This window comes from Vitis riparia, chromosome 4 (assembly GCF_004353265.1).
Source record: "Vitis riparia cultivar Riparia Gloire de Montpellier isolate 1030 chromosome 4, EGFV_Vit.rip_1.0, whole genome shotgun sequence".
NCBI classification, from domain to species: domain Eukaryota; kingdom Viridiplantae; phylum Streptophyta; class Magnoliopsida; order Vitales; family Vitaceae; genus Vitis; species Vitis riparia.
Genome location: NC_048434.1, coordinates 16,604,147 through 16,623,110, shown reverse-complemented (window position 1 = coordinate 16,623,110; position 18,964 = coordinate 16,604,147). Strand labels below are relative to the sequence as shown.

At 35.2% G+C, this 18,964-nt stretch overlaps 3 protein-coding genes across 5 annotated transcripts; all 3 read right to left on the bottom strand.

Annotated features, from left to right (window-relative positions):
• Positions 1-4,759: 4,759 nt before the first annotated feature.
• LOC117912906 lies at positions 4,760-6,724 on the bottom strand. The gene is made up of 3 exons (XM_034827702.1): positions 5,597-6,724; positions 5,342-5,519; positions 4,760-5,032 (listed from the first exon to the last, which is right to left on the bottom strand). The coding sequence occupies exons 1-3, from the start codon at positions 6,651-6,653 to the stop codon at positions 5,011-5,013; spliced, it is 1,257 nt and encodes a 418-aa protein (XP_034683593.1). The 5' UTR covers positions 6,654-6,724; the 3' UTR covers positions 4,760-5,010.
• Positions 6,725-9,433: 2,709 nt separating this feature from the next.
• Positions 9,434-12,679, bottom strand: LOC117912908. 2 transcript variants are annotated; one of them, XM_034827705.1, is made up of 3 exons: positions 11,528-12,679; positions 11,273-11,453; positions 9,434-9,734 (listed from the first exon to the last, which is right to left on the bottom strand). In XM_034827705.1, exon 1 carries the CDS (start codon positions 12,572-12,574, stop codon positions 11,660-11,662), a length of 915 nt encoding a protein of 304 aa, XP_034683596.1. In that variant the 5' UTR covers positions 12,575-12,679; the 3' UTR covers positions 9,434-9,734; positions 11,273-11,453; positions 11,528-11,659. The 2 variants fall into 2 exon arrangements, with proteins under 2 accessions (XP_034683596.1, XP_034683597.1); XM_034827706.1 differs by lacking the exon at positions 11,273-11,453.
• Positions 12,680-13,440: 761 nt separating this feature from the next.
• On the bottom strand, positions 13,441-18,964 carry LOC117912907 (R3H domain-containing protein 2-like). 2 transcript variants are annotated; one of them, XM_034827703.1, is made up of 6 exons: positions 18,808-18,962; positions 16,771-16,871; positions 15,965-16,042; positions 15,778-15,849; positions 14,848-14,945; positions 13,441-14,445 (listed from the first exon to the last, which is right to left on the bottom strand). In XM_034827703.1, the coding sequence occupies exons 1-6, from the start codon at positions 18,829-18,831 to the stop codon at positions 13,889-13,891; spliced, it is 930 nt and encodes a 309-aa protein (XP_034683594.1). In that variant the 5' UTR covers positions 18,832-18,962; the 3' UTR covers positions 13,441-13,888. The 2 variants fall into 2 exon arrangements, with proteins under 2 accessions (XP_034683594.1, XP_034683595.1); XM_034827704.1 differs by lacking the exon at positions 15,778-15,849 and having other exon boundaries at positions 18,808-18,964.

The window sequence follows — 18,964 nt, the reverse complement described above, 5'->3', positions numbered from 1 at the left end:
TATGGTTGGGAGTCATTGATGAATCTCCGCTACATGGACCGTATACTTGGAGATACCTTTAACATTGCATTCCTACAATTAAACCTTTGAAAAAAAATGAATGTATATAAATAAATATATATAGGTGAGTTCTTGACCTATGAGAGAGTGTTGTTTTTATTGCTCAAGATAAATTGGGCATTGTTGGGGGAAGGATTAGTTTTAAATAATATATCAGGGAGCTAGTTTAATTTCACTCAAGACTTGTTTGGAAATATCATTTTGGGGGTTTGGAAATGGATATGTCTTTGATACTTTGATTTGCATGATATCTCTTTTATTAGAGATAGAAAATGAGTTTGAGATTTTGATTACACCTATGGATGGTGAGGTGTGTTTCATTTTTTACCATTTATGCTATGGGATTTTCAAAAATATTTTCCAAGTGAGTTTAAAATTTTCTTTTTGAGTAATTTTCTCTTTCTCTTTGTTATACCATTGCTAAGGGACTAGCAATATGTTGGTTGGGGGGAATGATTACTACTCAAAAATCATATATTTTAGATACTAATTCTCATGAGTTTCATACCTTTTGAGTAGTAATTATGCCTAATATGCCCAAGTAATACTAATGGTTTTTGTAAAGTTTTGGGGATATTTTAAGGTGATTTTTGAAGCATTGAGTGACAAAAGAGAAATGGAATTGAGAATGGTACACAATGTGGATGATAAAGAGGCGATGCACTTGGACCAAGCTTTGGAGTTGAATTGAAGGTGGTGGAGGTGGATTCAAAAGAAAGAAATGGGAGAAATTGCAATAAGGAGCTGAAAAACTATGTTTTTCCATTTCGCATGAACATGTGGAAAATTCGCACAGTCGTGCAAAATGAAATAGAAAGGATTTTGGCTACAGCTCAAAAGGGGAAAAGTGAAAACTGATTTCGCATGGCCATGCGAAAATTTCGCACAGTCATGCGAAATGCTCTAGGAAGACAAAAATGGTGCTGATGAACTTTCCACTTCGCACAATCGTGCAAAATTGTTGGAGCTCGTGCGAAATAGCATTTTTTTTTCCAGATTTCTTAGTGAAGAAGCCTCCAGAAGACCTCTTAGATGATACCAAGTGTCCACTTGACCTTGGCCTATAAATAGAAACTTGATTAACTCATTTACGAAACTTTTAGATACTTTTTACATTTTTCTAATTGTAGAACTTTCCAAATTTCCTTTCTCTATAGAATATTCTATTTTCCTTCATTTTCTCTTATTTTCTTGCTAGCCAAACATGTCTTGTGAGACCAAATCTCCAAGCATGAGTGGCTAAATCTCGTTTTTCTCAGAGGAATGAAGATCTAGAGGCAAGATCTATGGTGAATTAGAGAAATGAGCTTGAATTGCAAAGGTAATTTGATCCAATTGATTGATTAATTGAAATTTGGGGATTTTTCTCTTCAAATTATCTTGGATGATTACTACAATGCAAACTAGGTAGATTTATCAAATTCTTAATGTTAGATTTGATGAGATTGAATAGTTGCATTGTGTGAATCATTGGAAGATAATTTAAGATGAATTGAATATATGATTTGAAATGATCTCTTGGATTAGATGACCTAATTTGAAAAGAAATTAGATCTAGACCTAAAGCTAGATCAAAAATCGGTTTAGATGAAAATTTAGGTTTTCAATCTAACTTGATGAAAATTTGATCTCAACATCTATTCACCATGGAAATTGCTTTCTAGAAAATCCTAACTCCGAGAATTTCATTTTCTATTAATTTTTTTAATTTTACATTTCATTTTCCTCTCAATTTGGAATAATTGTCATTTTGAATTTTTATGAATTGTCAAATCATTTTCACTTGATCTCAATCATTTCTTCTCCTCTCATTCAAGCCTTGATTACCAAGAATAATCCATCCTTGTGGACGATACCTAAAAACCACTATACTACAGTAGTTTGTACTAAAACCACTTTTTGATCGGGTACAAACTGCTATAGAATAGTAAATTAGGTTATAAATTTTGTTTTGATTCAATAAACGACAAAAATCCGAGTGATCATCCACCTTGCTAAATACCCAACTCCTTAACCAAACCTGTAAGCCATAATGATTCCTTTGTAGGCTCAGCTATTGCCATATATTCTGAATCAGTAGTAGATAGTGCAACTAGAGACTGTATCATAGACTTCCAACAAATAGGTCCCCCACCAAGGGTGAATACATAACCTGTGGTAGACCTCCTATCATCCAAGTCACCTACATAGTCTACATTAACATATCCTCTAACTAAAGGATCACTCTGTTGTTTGCTGAACATGATGCCATTGTCTGTAGTACCCTTTAAGTATCTAAAAATCCACTTGACTGCATCCTAATGCATTCTTCCCTGATTTGATAGAAACTTGCTCACCACACTAACAGCATGCGCCAAATCTGGTCTTGTACAAACCATAGCATACATCAAGCATCCCACTTCACTTTCATATGGAACCTTTGACATGTCGTTCACTTCATCATTTGTTTTTGGACATTGATTAGTAGACAACCTAAAATAATTTGCCAAAGGTGTACTTACTAGTTTTGCATTATCCATGTTGAACCTCTCCAACACTCTCTTGACATAGCTATACTGAGATAACCATAATCTCCCTGAAGCTTTATCCCTGTGAATCTCCATTCTAAGAATCTTCTTGGCTGCACCTAAGTCCTTCATGTCAAACTCCTTACTCAACAAGGACTTCAACTTATTGACCTCAGCCATACTCTTTGCAATAATTAACATGTCATCCACATAGAGTAATAGAAAAATAAATTATGAATCATCGTCTAGGCTCTTTATATAAACACAACAATCATACTCACATCTCTTGTAGCCAATCCTGATCATGTAAGAGTCAAAACGCTTGTACCACTGCCTTGAAGACTACTTCAACCCATAAAGTGATTTCCTCAATTTATAGACCAGTGTTCTTGTCCAGGTTGAATAAACCCTTCTAGTTATACCATATAGACCAACTTCTCCAAATCACCATGAAGAAAAGTTGTCTTTACATCCATTTGTTCCAACTACATGTCAAAATGTGCTACCAAACCCAACACTGTCCTGATGGAAGTATGTCTGACAACGGGGAAGAAGATCTCATCATAGTCAACCCCTTTCCTCTGTGAGCAACCCTTTGCTACTAAACGAGCTTTGAACTTTTCACCATCTTTTTCTGAAACTGCTTCTTTCTTTTTATACACCCATTTACATCCTATTGCTCTCTTCCCCTCTGGAAGCTCCACCAAATCTCATGCCTGGTTCTTATGCAAAGGCTGAATCTCCTTCATCATAACACCCATCCATCTATTTTTCTCTTGGCTGTGTATAGCCTCTTGAAAGGTAGTAGGATCTCCACTACTAGTAATCAATGTATAAGAAACCATGCCTGGTAGGTGGCTTAATAGTGTGTCTGGATCTGTCTATGGCTATACTGTGATGCTGCTGATCTTCTAAACTAGACTTCTCTGCATTCCGAGCATGATCCTCTATATCATGGGTCTCTAATTCCATCTGTATCAACTGCTCATTACTACTGCAATTTTTTGGTTCCTGTTTCCCTCCTTTTTTAGTACACTGTAACATGGGTTTCTCATCAAAAACCACATCTCTACTGATCACCACCTTATTTGCCTTTGGATTCCAGAGCTTGAAGCCTTTCACCCTTTTCTAATACCACAAAAAGATACATTGTTTAGACTTTGCATCAAGCTTTGATCTCTCCTCATTAGGAATGTGCACATAGGCTAGGCACCCAAATACTATCAAACCAGAGTAATCTACCGGACTGCCTGTCTATACCTCCTTTGCTTCTTTCCCATCTAATGCTGCTTTGGGTGACCTGTTGATCAAGTAACATGTCATGTTCACTGCTTCTACCCAAAAAAAATTTTCAAGGCCTGCATTCAATCTGAGACATCAAGTTCTTTCAGCTATTGTTTTGTTCATCCTTTCTACTACACCATTCTGCTGTGGTGTCTTGCGTACTATGAAGTGTCTCTTAGTCCCATGTTGCTCACACAATTCCGTGAACTTTGAATTTGTATACTCAGTACCATTATTTGACCTGAGGCATTTTATCTTTCTCCTTGTCTGGTTTTCTACTTCAGCCTTCCACAACTTGAACTTGGCAAACGTTTCTGACTTGTGACGCATGAAGTACACCCAAACCTTTTGTGAGTAATCGTCAATAAAAATCACAAAATACATACTTCCTCCCAATGATGATACCCTTATTGGTCCCCAAACGTCTGTATGAACATAGTTAAGAAACCCCTCTATCTTGTGTGTGGTTGTCTTGAGCTGCACTTTATTCTGTTTCCCAAAAACACAATACTTGTAGAAATCAAGTTTACATGTTTTGATACCCTTCAATAGATTTCTCTTATGAAGCTCCATCATCCCACGCTCACCCTTATGCCCTAACCGCATATGCCCTAAAACTGTACTGTCTGACTTCGCTCCGACATTTGCCCCTTTTTCTCCATGTCTTTTCACTCATATATGAGCCACATACAACACTTTTCAAAAGGCTCCTTTTTCGTTGCTTTTGATTTGGAAAGTGTTTTTTTAGTATTCATTTTCTATTTTCTATTTTCTAAAAACAATTTTCATTTCTCAAACCATGACCAATGTCCAAGTTGACCATATCCATGTGACCTGCTACTAGGAAAAGATTGCAATAGTTAAATGATGGTCATATAAATGTAACCTGAAATTTACCAAATGGAGACAACAGTATCATTGAAAATATTTGCAAAATGACATCTACACAAAAGAATGTGAAAAGGAATTGAAGCATTTTTCAACAAAGAAAGATAGAGACTACTTTGAGGCCATTGACAGAGAATATTTAAACCATCGAAAGAACTAGAACTCTAAGTGAATTGGTTCACTTCTCTACTCAGGCAGTGCACTTCATCTTATGCCAAAATTACAGGAAACAACCACCTTGACAGCTCAATCCTCAAACCAATCAACAATCTTACTTTGGAGAAACTTTAGACCTGCAATAAGAGTTCGAAATTTTAACAAATATTATTTAACAAGATGATACTTCACGAATGCTTCCCAATGTCATCGTGCAAGCACAAGTATTATCCACACAATAAACACATGGATGGTGATTCATGCTTCATCATAGAAATTAAATAACAATAAACTTAAATGAACAATAGAAACAACAATCTTTCGATCCATGGAATTACCATAGAAATGTCCAAGAAAAGCATTTCTGATACCCCTGAACATGCATGAAGATGCCATAGACAAATTAAACTAGTAATGTACAAAGAGAGAAGAGAGTGAAGACAAACCATCGATGGAAGAAGGCACTGCGAATTTTAGGCCTTTCACAACCCCATTCAGGGAGGTTATAGAAACCTTTGCTGAGGCATGTAACAGACAAGAAGGGTACTGAATGATTACTATCTTGAACGGGTGCCAAATTATCACTATCTTGAATAGGTGCTGAACCATCTCTGTCTTCAACATCTACAACATAGAATTCTTTACTTTAATAACATGATATCTATACTCAAAATAACAAGACTATCTATAATGACAATTACCACTATCATGATCAGAAGTTTGGGAGTTAGAAGCAGTCTTGGCTAGCTTGGGAGCTGGAGATGACGAATTCAGTTTCTCCACACGAAAAGTGGCCACATAAATGCGGTGGATGATGACATTTTCAATTTCTACTACTTTAGGCCTGATGACGCACATCTCATGCCCACCTAGTGCAACAATTACTCCCACTTCCCTCCATGAAACCATATCAAGACGATCCTCGTACACCTCATGCAAAAACTGAATTAAAGGAGGACCCCCATCTTGAGGGAGCATCAATGCAGACAGGGCATGGAGAGAAAAGTAGATGAGGATGTCTTTGTAAGCAGGCACAAACTTGCCATTAATACCAGGCAGCAAAGGTGCCTGGACGGGTATTTCATGCCGTGAATTCCCTAGAAAATCCCATATTCTGTCATTGACGCTGTAAGAATAATAATTGTCACCAGCCCGCACATAAATGGTGGTTCCCACAACAGAGTAGTCATGAATAATATAAGCAGGGCCATCATAACTATTTTCCTGGTAGAAGAGAGGAAGAGGCAGGGCCTCCAATCGGTCAAGTGATGGATCATAAACCTCAAACACGGGGGCCGGCAAGAAATCTTTATAGTGGCAAGAAGGACCCGAGAGCGCGTAAATCTTGCCTTCAATCTCTTCGATAATGGGGCTGGTCTTTGGCGCAAGCATGGTGAGAGGGTGCTCGCGGAATTGGGTGATGGAATCCAGCGTCGTGAGATCCGAAACGTAGATATACGGGGAAAGCCCTCTTTTCCCAAACGATTCATCAAGATTGGCGCTGGATGGAGTACAAAGCTCTTCTTCTGATAATCCGGCACGAGTTTTTTCACCGCCGACCATGTAGAGTTTGGATTCCCGCATGAAAAAACTCGCTCCAAAGGGAAACCCCTTCTCCACGAAATTGAACACTTTCACGGCCGATAGCGGCGCTGCCGGAAATTCGGTATCTGTGGAGTCAAGGTTTTGCAACTTCGTCAAGTCGACGACAAGCAGTCGTTGTTTGGTCGCTATCAGCAGCACACCTTCGCCTTCCATCTTCTCTCCGTGCTCCGCAAAAAATCTCAATTGCTAGGTTTAGGGTTTATTCCTCTGGTTCAGATTTCGGGAAGCAAGGAGAATCAAGAAGAGAAGTCAAGAGAACGTTAACGGTTTTCAAAAGCAGTTAATAGGAGAAAATGCCCGCGCAATTTTCAGTTTTATCGTTTAGACGAGAATGCTAATCAAGAGAAAGACACTTTTACCCTTTAATTTTAGATAAATATAAAAACCTAAATAAAATACTAATTTAATTTACTTGAATTTTATTTTAATTTTTATTCTTAATAAAAATAGTAAAACCACATAATTTCATCAAAATTCTAGAAGAATCCAAGCAAATATAGAAATTTAATGTTTTAAATTAATTATTTTTTTTTCAAAATAAAAGGCAAATGTACGACCATTGCTTTTTTAACATAAATATACATGATTTCTATTTTTATCATCATGTTAGGATTCTTATTTAAATTATTATTTAAAAAATTACTACCTATTTGTCATGTTTTTATTAAAAATTTTGAAAATTTTACTTTGCCCACCCAAAGAGCCCAAGCAAAGAAAACAAATTATTTTTATTTTTAAAAATAAAAATTCCTATATAAAATCCATGAATTTTATACCCAAAAAAAATGCATTGCTTGCATATTTGAAAACATTTCTTAAAATAATTTTAAAAATTCAATGAAGTGAAAAAAAAAAAATCTTCCTCAAAATTTTGAAATATTGAGATAGATATAGGTAAATTTATATTTTTAAATTATTGTATAATAAGAACCTAGTCAAAACAATTTTAAAAAACAATTTTTCTCTTTCTAGGATAGTAAAATACTTTTTCTACTTAGAAAACATGTTCAACATATAATAAGAAGTAATTTCAGTTTTTTTTTTTCAAATAATTTGAATAATAATTATTGTATTGTCTATAAACATATAATTCCTTAATAAAATGTAATGGAGAAAACTAATTTTAATATTTGAATTATCGAATAGAATCGTACTCTTAAAAGTAATTATGAATTTATTATTTTTTCCACTTTCTTCGAATTCTTTTCCTTTTTCTTACACTTTCTCTTTGTAACAACTCACTCTCAACTGTGTAAGTAGTATTTGTTTTAAGTCCACAGAGTCTCCATGACTTTAAAACATATCTACAAAATTAAAGAAAGTTGATATATAAATAGCACAAAGAACTTTCTCTTTTATCCAATATAAGATATTGCAATCTCCCTCCATACAAGCACAACATCTTCATTGTGCCCTATGAGATTATGGGATCAAATAAATAAATACCTCTATGAAGCCAAACAAACTTTCACACCAAGGTCAAAGATCGATTTTGATATTATTTGTAATAACCCTGACTTGAAGGCTAAACACCAAAATCATTTTACAAACACATCTGAAAAAGATCACTTAGTTCTTAATCTTGAGTTTAGCATCATGGTGACATTTTATTATTAGTAGTTTAAAATACCACTACTATTTTGGATAAATTGCAATAGTTGGATTATGAATTTCTTGCAAAAGGATAATTTATTATTAAGAGACATGATTTTTTGAGATTTTCTTATAAAATAACTTTGGTGCTAGCCTGCAAGTCGATGTCGTTACACTCTCAAACATGTCTTTTCTTATTTTAATATAATAAGGGGTAACACATTAAATAAATATGTTGTAAAAAGTCCTTTTGCTTTTAAAACATAATATTAATAAATAATATTTTATTCCAAAATTCAAATAAAAATTATTTTTTTTGTTTTTTAGAATAGAAGTCTTCTTGTAGAAATAGTAGTCACAATGTTTGTAGATAAAACATAGGATTGTATCTATCAACAAAATGAAATTCATATCAATATTTTTAGAAGCTATATGACTTATGCATAAATTTATTTCAATTTTAATGAAAAATTTATCATATCAATATGATTTTTTGAAAATGATTGTATCAAAATTATACAGAAAATTATCCCAAACTAGCAAAATAACTACCTGGCACTTCTATATTTGATAGAATCAGTCCTATCAAGTCAAGTATACACTTCATATGATAATACCAATATGATGCAATTCCATATCATGATAACTATTTTTCCACAACTTCACCTTTTTCTTTCCTTATAATTTTCCTCTCTATTTTCCTTTCCTCCAACTTTTCAAGGCAAATCATTAGCATTGGTTTCCAGTGACTCTGCAAGAATTTCCTGGGGCAAAGGGACAGAAAGGTAGAAAGTTAAAATAAGTATAAATAAATAAAATCTATGCTTAATCTTTGATAGTCGGATTCTTCAGCTTCACCCACCCATGTCAACATGATATGACAAGCATGTGGTTGTGAATGTGGGGAAACTTTTCAGATATTTCTATTTTATATATTCATTATTTTTTTTTTCACAAAATAAGGATAAAAGAAAGAACAAAGAATATTGCTTTTGTCGAGGATATGTTAATTATTTGTTTCTAATTGATTTTTTCTCTTCATTATGTCATATTCAAATGCCATAAAAAATCATTTTTCAACCAAGTCTTTGAATCCTCATATTAGTCAAAGGGGATTGTCTGGGTCACCTAGGCCATTAGGCCAGACAACGTAAATAAAAGTCGCCTTTTAAAGACCTAGGCAAGGCAACTTCAAAGAGGTAATGCCTAGATAATCGCCTTTATAATGTGGGGTATAATATTTAACACGTTCAATAATTAAAAATGCTTCCCCTGCTCATTCTTCCCAAAAACACCTCTCACAGCTTTGAGAAAAGAGTAATGTTATTCATTGTTGGGAAGGACACATTTTCTTGAATGGAGACTGGTATCATTGAAAATATTTGCAAAATGACATCTATACAATGACTGAAAAGGCATTGAAGCATTTTTCAACAAAGAAAGGTAGAGACTACTTTGAGGCCATTGACAGAGATAATTCTTAAACCACTGAAAAAAACTAGACTCTAAGTGCATTGGTTCACTTCTTCAGTACTCAAGCAGTTCAGCTTCATCCTATGCCCAAATTATGGGAAACCACCACCCTGACAACTCCTGAATCCTCAAACCAATCAACGATCTTACTCTCGAGAAATTTTAGACCTGCAGTAAGAGTTTGAAATTTTAATAAACAATATTTAACGACATGATACTTCACAAATGCTTCCCAATGTCACGATGCAAAGCACATGGATGGTAGATTCATGCTTTTAATGATATTAATAATTGATGCTCCCCCGTAGAATAAATGATCCAGATTCAGATGTTGTGTTACAAAATTAACTTCAGGACATGACATATAGATAAGAGGAGAGAACACAACTTTATCCTTGAAACTTAAGTTTATCATATGACCAACTTCCCATTCAAATGTTGCCTAGTGGAGAAAGAGTTAGAACTAAAGAAAGTTTCCAAATATTCAACAAGAAGGAAGAACTTGAATAAAGAATACCATTTACATTTAGCAGTCACAAAAATCTATTATAAGCATGAAATGGAACACAAACCTACACTAACTTTAACAACAAACATAGCATGGATCCATTGTACCCACCCCCCATCCCAAAAAGAAGGAAAAGGAAAAGAAGGAAAAAAAAATATTATCATCAGCTGCGTCTTTACTTTTAGATCCATAAAGAAACCAATAGCTGTATCATCTATATATTGTATGATCTCAAGATCTCAAGATCTCTCCCTTTTTTATTTATGTATGATACATATAATAAATTACCATGGCCTCTTCATATTGTACAACCTACACTCTAGAAGATTATCTTTCTAGGGCCCTAAATGGAATGATGTGTGCATATCCAAGCCTTTAAAATTTGTCAACTATGTTAGAGGTTAAAGGAAAGCAAAAGATATGCTTTCCGAAGATGAGAATTTCCAAATTCATCCAGATCAAATTAGGATCTTCTTGATGGAAGCAGCCCAAAAGCCAAGAACAAAACCATGAAAAGTATTGAAGATTTCAATAAAATCTCCATAAGCCAGTGTGATGAGGAAAATTAGAAAAAAGAGTGCATAAGAACAAAGCTCCTCACCTCAAGCAAGAAATATAATTTCAGATTGTATTATTGCTCTACTAGATTCTGCAAAGATTTCACCATCATATCCTAACATTGGAAGCATATATTACAAATTCAATGCAATTATAAGATAGTAAAGTGAAAATCAAATATCAATATACTAACTTGCTACTTCCACCAAAAATAAGAATAAACCCAACCTTGTTCTATCTATAACCAATGGCTTTGATTAAACCAGCACAAAAACCAATGCGCAACTGATGACATTATACGAGATTTTGAGGGTCTAGATGATTCTTTTTTTGACAACCATAAAAAAATAGAAATAGGAGCATCATATTCTAAAAAAAAACAGTGGTCAATGAGGTCAGTTGTCATAGAGGAAATTCTCAATTTAAATGAACAATAGAAATAACAATCCCTTTGATCCTTGGAATTACCTAGAAATGTCCTAGAAAAGAAATGTTGATACTCCTTAACATGCATGAAGATGCCATAGAATAAGTGTTACTTCTAACGGGCAAGTTTTGGTTTCCCCTTGCATACAATTTTTCAGTCTTTATTAGACAAATTAAACCAGTAATGTACAAAGAGAGACGAGTGAAGACAGACCATGGATGGAAGAAGGCGCTGCAAATTTGAGGTTTTTCATAGCCCCATTGCTCAGGCAATGTATAGAAACCTTTGCTCAGGCAAGTAACAGACAAGAAGGGTTCTGAATCATCACTATCTTGAATGCGTGACAAACTATCACTATCTTGAATGGATGCTGAATCATTGCTGTCTTGAACATCTACCACGCAGAATTCTTTACTTAAATAACAGGATCGATCTATACTTAAATAACATGACTATAATGACAATTACCATGATTATGATGAAAAGTTTGGGAGTCAGAAGCAATCTTGGCTCGCTTGGGAGCTGGAGCTGAGGAATCCAGTTTCTCCACAAGAAAAGTGGCCACATATATACGGGGGATGATGACATTATTAATATCTACTATTTTAGGCCTGATGATGCACATCTCATACTCACCATTGCAACAACTACTCCCCTCAATGAATCCAAATCAAGGAAGAAATTATCCTTGTACACCTCATCCAAAAACTGAATTAAAGAAGGACCCCCATCAGAAGGGAGCTTGACCGCAAACAGGGCATGAAGACGAAAGCAGATGAAGATGTCATTGTAAGCAGGCACAAACTTGCCACTAAAACCCGGCAGCAAAGGTCGCGGGATAGGTATTTCACCCAATTCATGAAACCAGGTTCTGTCTTTGATGCTGTAAGAATAATACTGTTCACCAGCCAGCACAAAAATCTCGGTTCCCACAACAGAGTGTCCGTGTACAAGATACTCAGGGTCATTATAACAATTTTCCCAGTGGAAGTGAGGAAGATCCAGGGCCTCCAATTGGTCAAGTGATGGATCATAAGATTCAAACGAGGGATTCGGCAAGAGACCGTCATAGTGGCAAGCAGGACCAGAGAGCACGTAAATTTCGCCTTCAATCTCTTCAATAATGGGACTAGTCTTTGGCGCAAGCATGGTGAGAGAATGCTTACGGAATTCGGTGATGGAGTCGAGCTTGGTGAGATCTGAAAAGTAGATATAAGGGGAAAGCCCTCTTGTCCCAAACGACTTATCAAGATTGTTGTTGGATGGAGTACAAAGCTCCTCTTCCGATAATCCGCCGCGAGTTTTTTCACCGCCGACCATGTAGAGCTTGGATTCCCACACGAAAAAACCCGCCCCAAAAGGAAACCCCTTCTCAACGAAATTGAACGCCTTCACGACCGGTAGCGGCCGTGTCGGAACCTCTGTATCTGTGTAGGGAAGGTCTTTCAACTTCGTCACGTCGAAGAACAGCAGACGTTGCTTGGTCGCAATCAACACCACACCTTCGCCTTTCATCTTCTCTCTATTCTGCAAAAAAAATCTCAATTTCTAGGGTTGGGGCTTATTCTTCTGGTTCGGATCTTGAGGAAGCAAGAAGAAGCAAGAAGAGAACCAGACCTTGAACGGTTTTGAAAGCCGTTAATCGGAGAAAATGCCCGCGCAATTTTCAGTTTCTTTATTAAAAGGAGAGGGCCTCCAATGAAAAGACACTTTTGCCCTTAATTTAACCCTCCAAACGAAACATTAGATAAATATCAAACCTAAATCAAATATATATTATTAATAAAAATAATAAAACAAATTATTTTCTTCAAAAAATTTTAAACCACTCCATCAAATACAAAAATGAATTTTTTGAATCAATTTCTTTTTCAAAATAAAGACATAATATTAAAATAAAGATTTTACCACAATATTTTATCATTTAAGCGAGATTATTAATTTATCAAGATTTTTTCCGTGAAGCTTTTATTAACAAAAGAATATCAAATATCAAAATAGATTTGTATTATTTTAAACTAACCAATAATTGAATTGTTTGAATTATTGTTTTCTCATGCTTATTCAATTTATTTATTGTAAAAACAACATTTATTTGCTAAAAATAGAAAGAATTAGAATATTTCAAAATGCCCACTTTTTTATTTTTTATTTTTACTTTTCGTTAGACATTTCCAAATTTCTTAATTTCTCACATTTTAAAATAAATATAAAAAAATGTATTCCATTAAAAATATATATTAATGTTTTAAAATTTTAAATGATGGATTATAATATTTTTAATTCTTCATGTTTTCCTTATTTTGAAAAAAAGTGGGTTTTGATTCGATATTTTGAAAAAATATAGAATAATTATTTCATACACTTTTTCAGGATAATTATTTCATAAAATCACATTTTACTTTATAATATTAAATAAAATTATCAATCCAACCATTTTTTCATACAGTGCTCAATGCTTACATAACAAAATCAAGAACCCCCAAGACTGGGTTTCTACTCCAAAACTTCAAATTTGGGTAAAAAGATCATACCCCAGCTGAATTTTTTTGCAGAAACCTTCTGGTTTTCCTTGAAACTCCATTGTCTTCCTCTGATGCGATGCAGGTATTGCACTGGATCGGGTTTTTGTTTCTCCTCCTATATGCCGTCGTTAAGTTTTGAGCTGCTGTATTACTGTCAGTCCTCCATAGCCATCTTACATTATGTGCCTTGTTGAGTCGTTTCTCAGTTGGTGGAACAGGAAGCCTGGAGAACTCGAGCCTACTGGGTGAAGGCGAAACAGGAAGCAATCAATCCAGTTCTTGTGTATAGAGGTATGGTAAGCTCCTACTCAGTGTTCATCTGCTGTGTGTTTCCGGGTTTTGAAATAAGAGCATCCTTTGGTGATTGCAATCCCAGGGCATGAGCAAACATCCTCCTTGCAGCTCCCAAATGTACCTCCTTTGGGTTCTCTGTGCAAACACGCGATTTATTTCTTCTGCTTGGGGGACTGCTACTGTTGGAAGGACTCCTGTCTGCTGATTTCTGGGGTGTCTTCCTTCCACCATGAGACAATGCACCATTACCATTATGGCTACCCACACTTGTTTTGCTGCACGAGTTTTCATTTTGACAAGCTTCTGCACTCGAATCTTTGTCTTGAACAGTCAGCTCTGCAATTTGGCCTTCACATTCTTTAACATCCTGGTTGCATGAGTTGATTCTGTGACCTAGTGCATGGGCAATCATGCGTCGAGCAACCACAGGAACATTTCGGGGCTTCTGCTGCACAGATTCTCTGATCTCGCCTTCATCCATTGAGAAAATCCGCTCACGAGCAGCCAGGTAAGCCGCCTCCCTCTCTTCAAGTGAATACTGGAGAGAAGGCTCTCTAGCTTTCAACACTGAGACAAACAGAGATCATGCCATATGGATTAGCAACAGACTATCTCATAATGCATGTATGATATTGGTCAATTCATGTTCTGAAGTTATATATCACTCTAAGCTTCATTCTTGCAAATACGAATATTTACCCATTTTGAAATGAATCTCTAACTGTATGTTAGAATAAACATATTTATGATACACATGGATAAAGCAAAACAATTCACTACCATGGCTCTACTGATCGGCAATCCTAGATTTGGGGTTGTGCAAATTTTGATTTCAAATGGTTTAGTTAGCTTACAAATAGTTGCTACATAAGACGCACTATTTGACGTATGCTTTCTAACACTACAAAGGGAAACCTATAGCCAACTCTATTAACAAATAATGGAACAGTTGAGAGGAAAAAAGGTCACCTGGGGAAGCTTCATTTCTTCTTAACAGTTGGTGTGACATTGTTGGAGGTTGAGATTCCTGATACTGCCATATAATATCACTAACAAGAATTGAAGGTCTGCAATTCAAATATCACAAAAGAAGAAAGTTTACAAGTGACCCAGAACCCAATAGCATTTCAAAATTCTCAAAACAATTTTTTGTCACAGAGAATATGTAAAATAACTGAACATTTTGGCTCAGTTTGGGCAAAAACTTACCATTTTCTGCATAAAAATCTTCATAAAGAGTGAGTAGATCATTTACATATAAAATACAAATCAACAATAATTACAATCGATGCTTTACCGACAACTGTGAAAGATATAATAACTGTTTATGTTATAGAGATATACTAACCAGGGGATTTATCAACAAATCCCAACAATAATAGGGTTATTCTAACGCTATTCAACTCTATCAACGCCCATATTCTCCTATAATAATGAGGCATGATGTCCTTCCTTGTCACTTCAGCTCACATTTGTTCTAGCCTTCCCCATTTCCTTGTACCACCCTCCACTTGAACCAAAACCATCTTAGATTATGTTCTCTCTTGCCTGGATGCATTCATTTCTTATCCTATCTTCTCCTGTTTTTCCAAGTTCCATCTCAACATTTTGTTGTCTATTAATTTTGCCCATGGTTGGCTTAATAATCATCTGGTTGTTATGAATGACTATGACCTAAGATTTCAAACATATGGATGCAGCAGAAACCAAGGCTCCTAAAAGGCTGGAAATATGCATCATGATTCCATAAGACCATATTCATGTCTTTGGGCACATCAAAACACCCAATAATTTAACTTCCATCATAACATGATATGATATAATAAATAAAATGATGGAGCACGACAAGAAAATATAATGTAAAGAATTCAAGGTTGGGGTTTGTGATGTCACACATACATTGACGTCTCTGGGCACCGCTCTAAAGTTAGATGCCTTTCATCTCCTTCGCCAATGGATACATGGGCAAATCTATCATAATGAAAAAGTCATTTTGATTGCTGAAAAACCTCTAAATGGGATAAATACTCAAAATATTAGAGTGATAATAGAAATAATCTCACAGCAAACCAAATAAAAAAATTACCCAAATATATCAGCAAGACGATGCACGAGAAGACGCTCGTATGGATTCATCGGTTCCAGCTCCATGACCCCATCTAGACTGCAATCCAATGGCATTATCTTAATTAATCCAGGCAATCATATGTAAAATTTCCATTCTCAATTCTAGTCAAAAGGTTATTTAATTGGTTCAAATTTTTAGGCTGTATATATATCCAATATTTGTACTCTTCTTTTCTTACGCTTTTCATTTTTTTCCCCTGTGAGGAGGCTTCTTTACTCTTTTTTTATTAGAACAGATTTTTAACCAGGAAAACTTCTGACTTTGATTCTTTTGAATCTTGTTTTGACTTTATTTTATTTTATTTATTTATTTATTTGTAGTTGTAAATGTGAATCCTGGAAATCCAAGGAATGCCAGCTTCGGAAACCCTGCATCAGATTTTTCTTTCTCAATGCTGTAGGAGGCTAATCAAAGTACTTTTTAATGTGAGGATTCAAAACATGGACAGTTGTAGAGAAACTATTTCCAAATTCAACTTCAATAAAAATCCTCAATTTTGTAAAAAAAATATTTCTAATTTCCAAATTTCTATTTTTGAACGCATGCATTGAGTTTTTTTTCCTTTATCACGGTCACCAAACAGTAAATTAATGTGCTAAGTCTTCCTTAGTTTTTCAGTCATTTTATAAAACCAAGTCTTCAAGATCTCATAATTCAACTATACCCTGCAACACAAACATTTATAAGTTTCTATTGCAATGAATCACTCAGCAAACAATTTCAATTCTTTATCAACATTCCCAAATTCTCTTCTAGAAAGCTACCTGTTATCGTCTTGAAGGAAGTTGACCAAGGCTTCTTCAATTGAGAGAACAAGATGCTTGCAAGGAAGATTGTCCTTAATAAGAAAAGCCAATTCCTCGACCTGCATGTTGAAGATATTGATTTAATATAAGAAAAGAAGATTACAAGAGAAACATCAAAAGATGTTAGCAAAAAAACCACTTATAAATGACATCAAACAAAAATAATAAAGGCAAATTAATGGTTTACACCAATTTACACTTTATGGAGGGTAATTAAAGCACCAAAAAAAAAAAGGCCAAATTCCAGATGAGCTGTGTGATATCTGATGTTCCAACTGGATAATAGCATGTGCACATCCTAGTCATTGGGAGTTGGAGCTTCCATCAGCTAAATGAAAAGATTCTCCTAATCAAAGGACAGAAGGAGCTATGGCTGAGAAGAAGGGAAGAGGGCTGAGAATATTTCGACTTCATAGAAATCAAAAGAAGATGGATTTGGCTTCAGATAGGAGAGGACAATCGTCCTATCACGGTTCTTTTGAATGAAGAGGGTCTCCTGGCTGGTTAAGCATCCACTGAAAATGGTCAGCCGGAAGGTAGAGCTCAGGTTTATTAATGTGCTTTATGATAAGAATCAGATGCATACTCTGTAAGTTTGCAAAAGACAGGGAACCTGAATCAGATGCATACTCTGTTAGTTTGCAAAAGACAGGGAACCTGAACATATCTGGCCATTCAAACCTGTGGGAGAACGATGTCAGCAGTTGCTAAATCAGGATTCTTTAATTTGTTCCTCATTCAGAAATAAATCTACAGAGAAGCAACCTATGCTTCCTTCATCAATGCTTTTTGTGCCTTATTCTAAAAAGAATGGGATTTTGACCTTTAGACAAGAGTCATTACGTGTATCAAAGCCAAAACAACCAAGACTTGCGAGTTTATGGCCAAAGAAGTAGGGAGAAAGGTGGGTATTAAAGATGCAGTTTTGATCTCAACATTTTTGGATTTAGAAGTGATTTTTTCATCAAGCCAACACTGACATTCATATCTATAGCTCAAAACTCAAAAAGGGTTTTACATGCATGTCAAGCCTTCATTCACACATCAATCAATCTAATACCTAATTAGAGGAATGGATCTCAACCTGTTAGCTGTCCTTGCATCTCGATAGTATCTTTTGACACATGAAAGCACATACATCTGATACATGCATGATAAGACAGCTGACTGACCTTATCAAGGAAAAAAAAATCAACTCAAAAACAGTTTTCCTGAAAGAACTTAATTAATAAAGCATTTTTACAAATATTTTTAATAACTTTATTTTCCCTTCTTTAATATTTAAGGGCATGTGGAACTTTGGCCTCCAAAGGAAAAATTTATACGAATTTTCAAATTGTAAGCTGAAAATTGGAAACCAGAAGATGCATTGTCACCTCTGCTGCATCACAATCTATAATTACAGATCACCCATCACAATCTATATTTCCCACTCATTCATCATTTTTTTACCACAAAAGCATCACTTCACTCTTCAAAATCAACTCACTCACATTCTCCCTTAACGAAATCAATTGAATTCCGCTCATCCAAACGCCATTAACACAATGGAGCAATTAAATTTAACACAAAGCACACAAAACTACACCCTAAAATCAAAATTATCATAAGTAAAAAAGCCTTCACATCCATCAACAAATACCAAAATTTCCCTTCACATTGTCTGTCATTATCTAACACCAACATGGTTTTTTCCACTCAGAAAAAACAAAAACAAGAGGGGGAAAAAAAACAACCAGTTAACAAAAAGAGAAAAATTTACCAAAACAAACGACTGACAGTTCAGAATTTTCAATCAGACAGCAAACAATTCAATTTCGGTTTAAACAGCAATCAAGCAATACATGGTTCAAGACCCAAATACCGCAAACTTCCCACCACAAAAATAACGAAAGTTCAGACTTTAAGTTCACTGAAAGCTCAGAACTTTGATTGGTCCGTGAGCAATTCAACTGTGAAAAACACTGCAATTATAGAGAGAGAAAGCTTGGTTACCATTGCAAACTGGGTCATCGTCATTCTGTGAAGTTTCTGTGGAACCAGAAGATAGACGATTGACTCAGGTCCACTGGATTCTGATATAAACCCTAGAAAGTTTGGGGGTACGGTTTTTGTTGAAGACAAATAACTTTCTTCCCAACGCCTCCTTCTC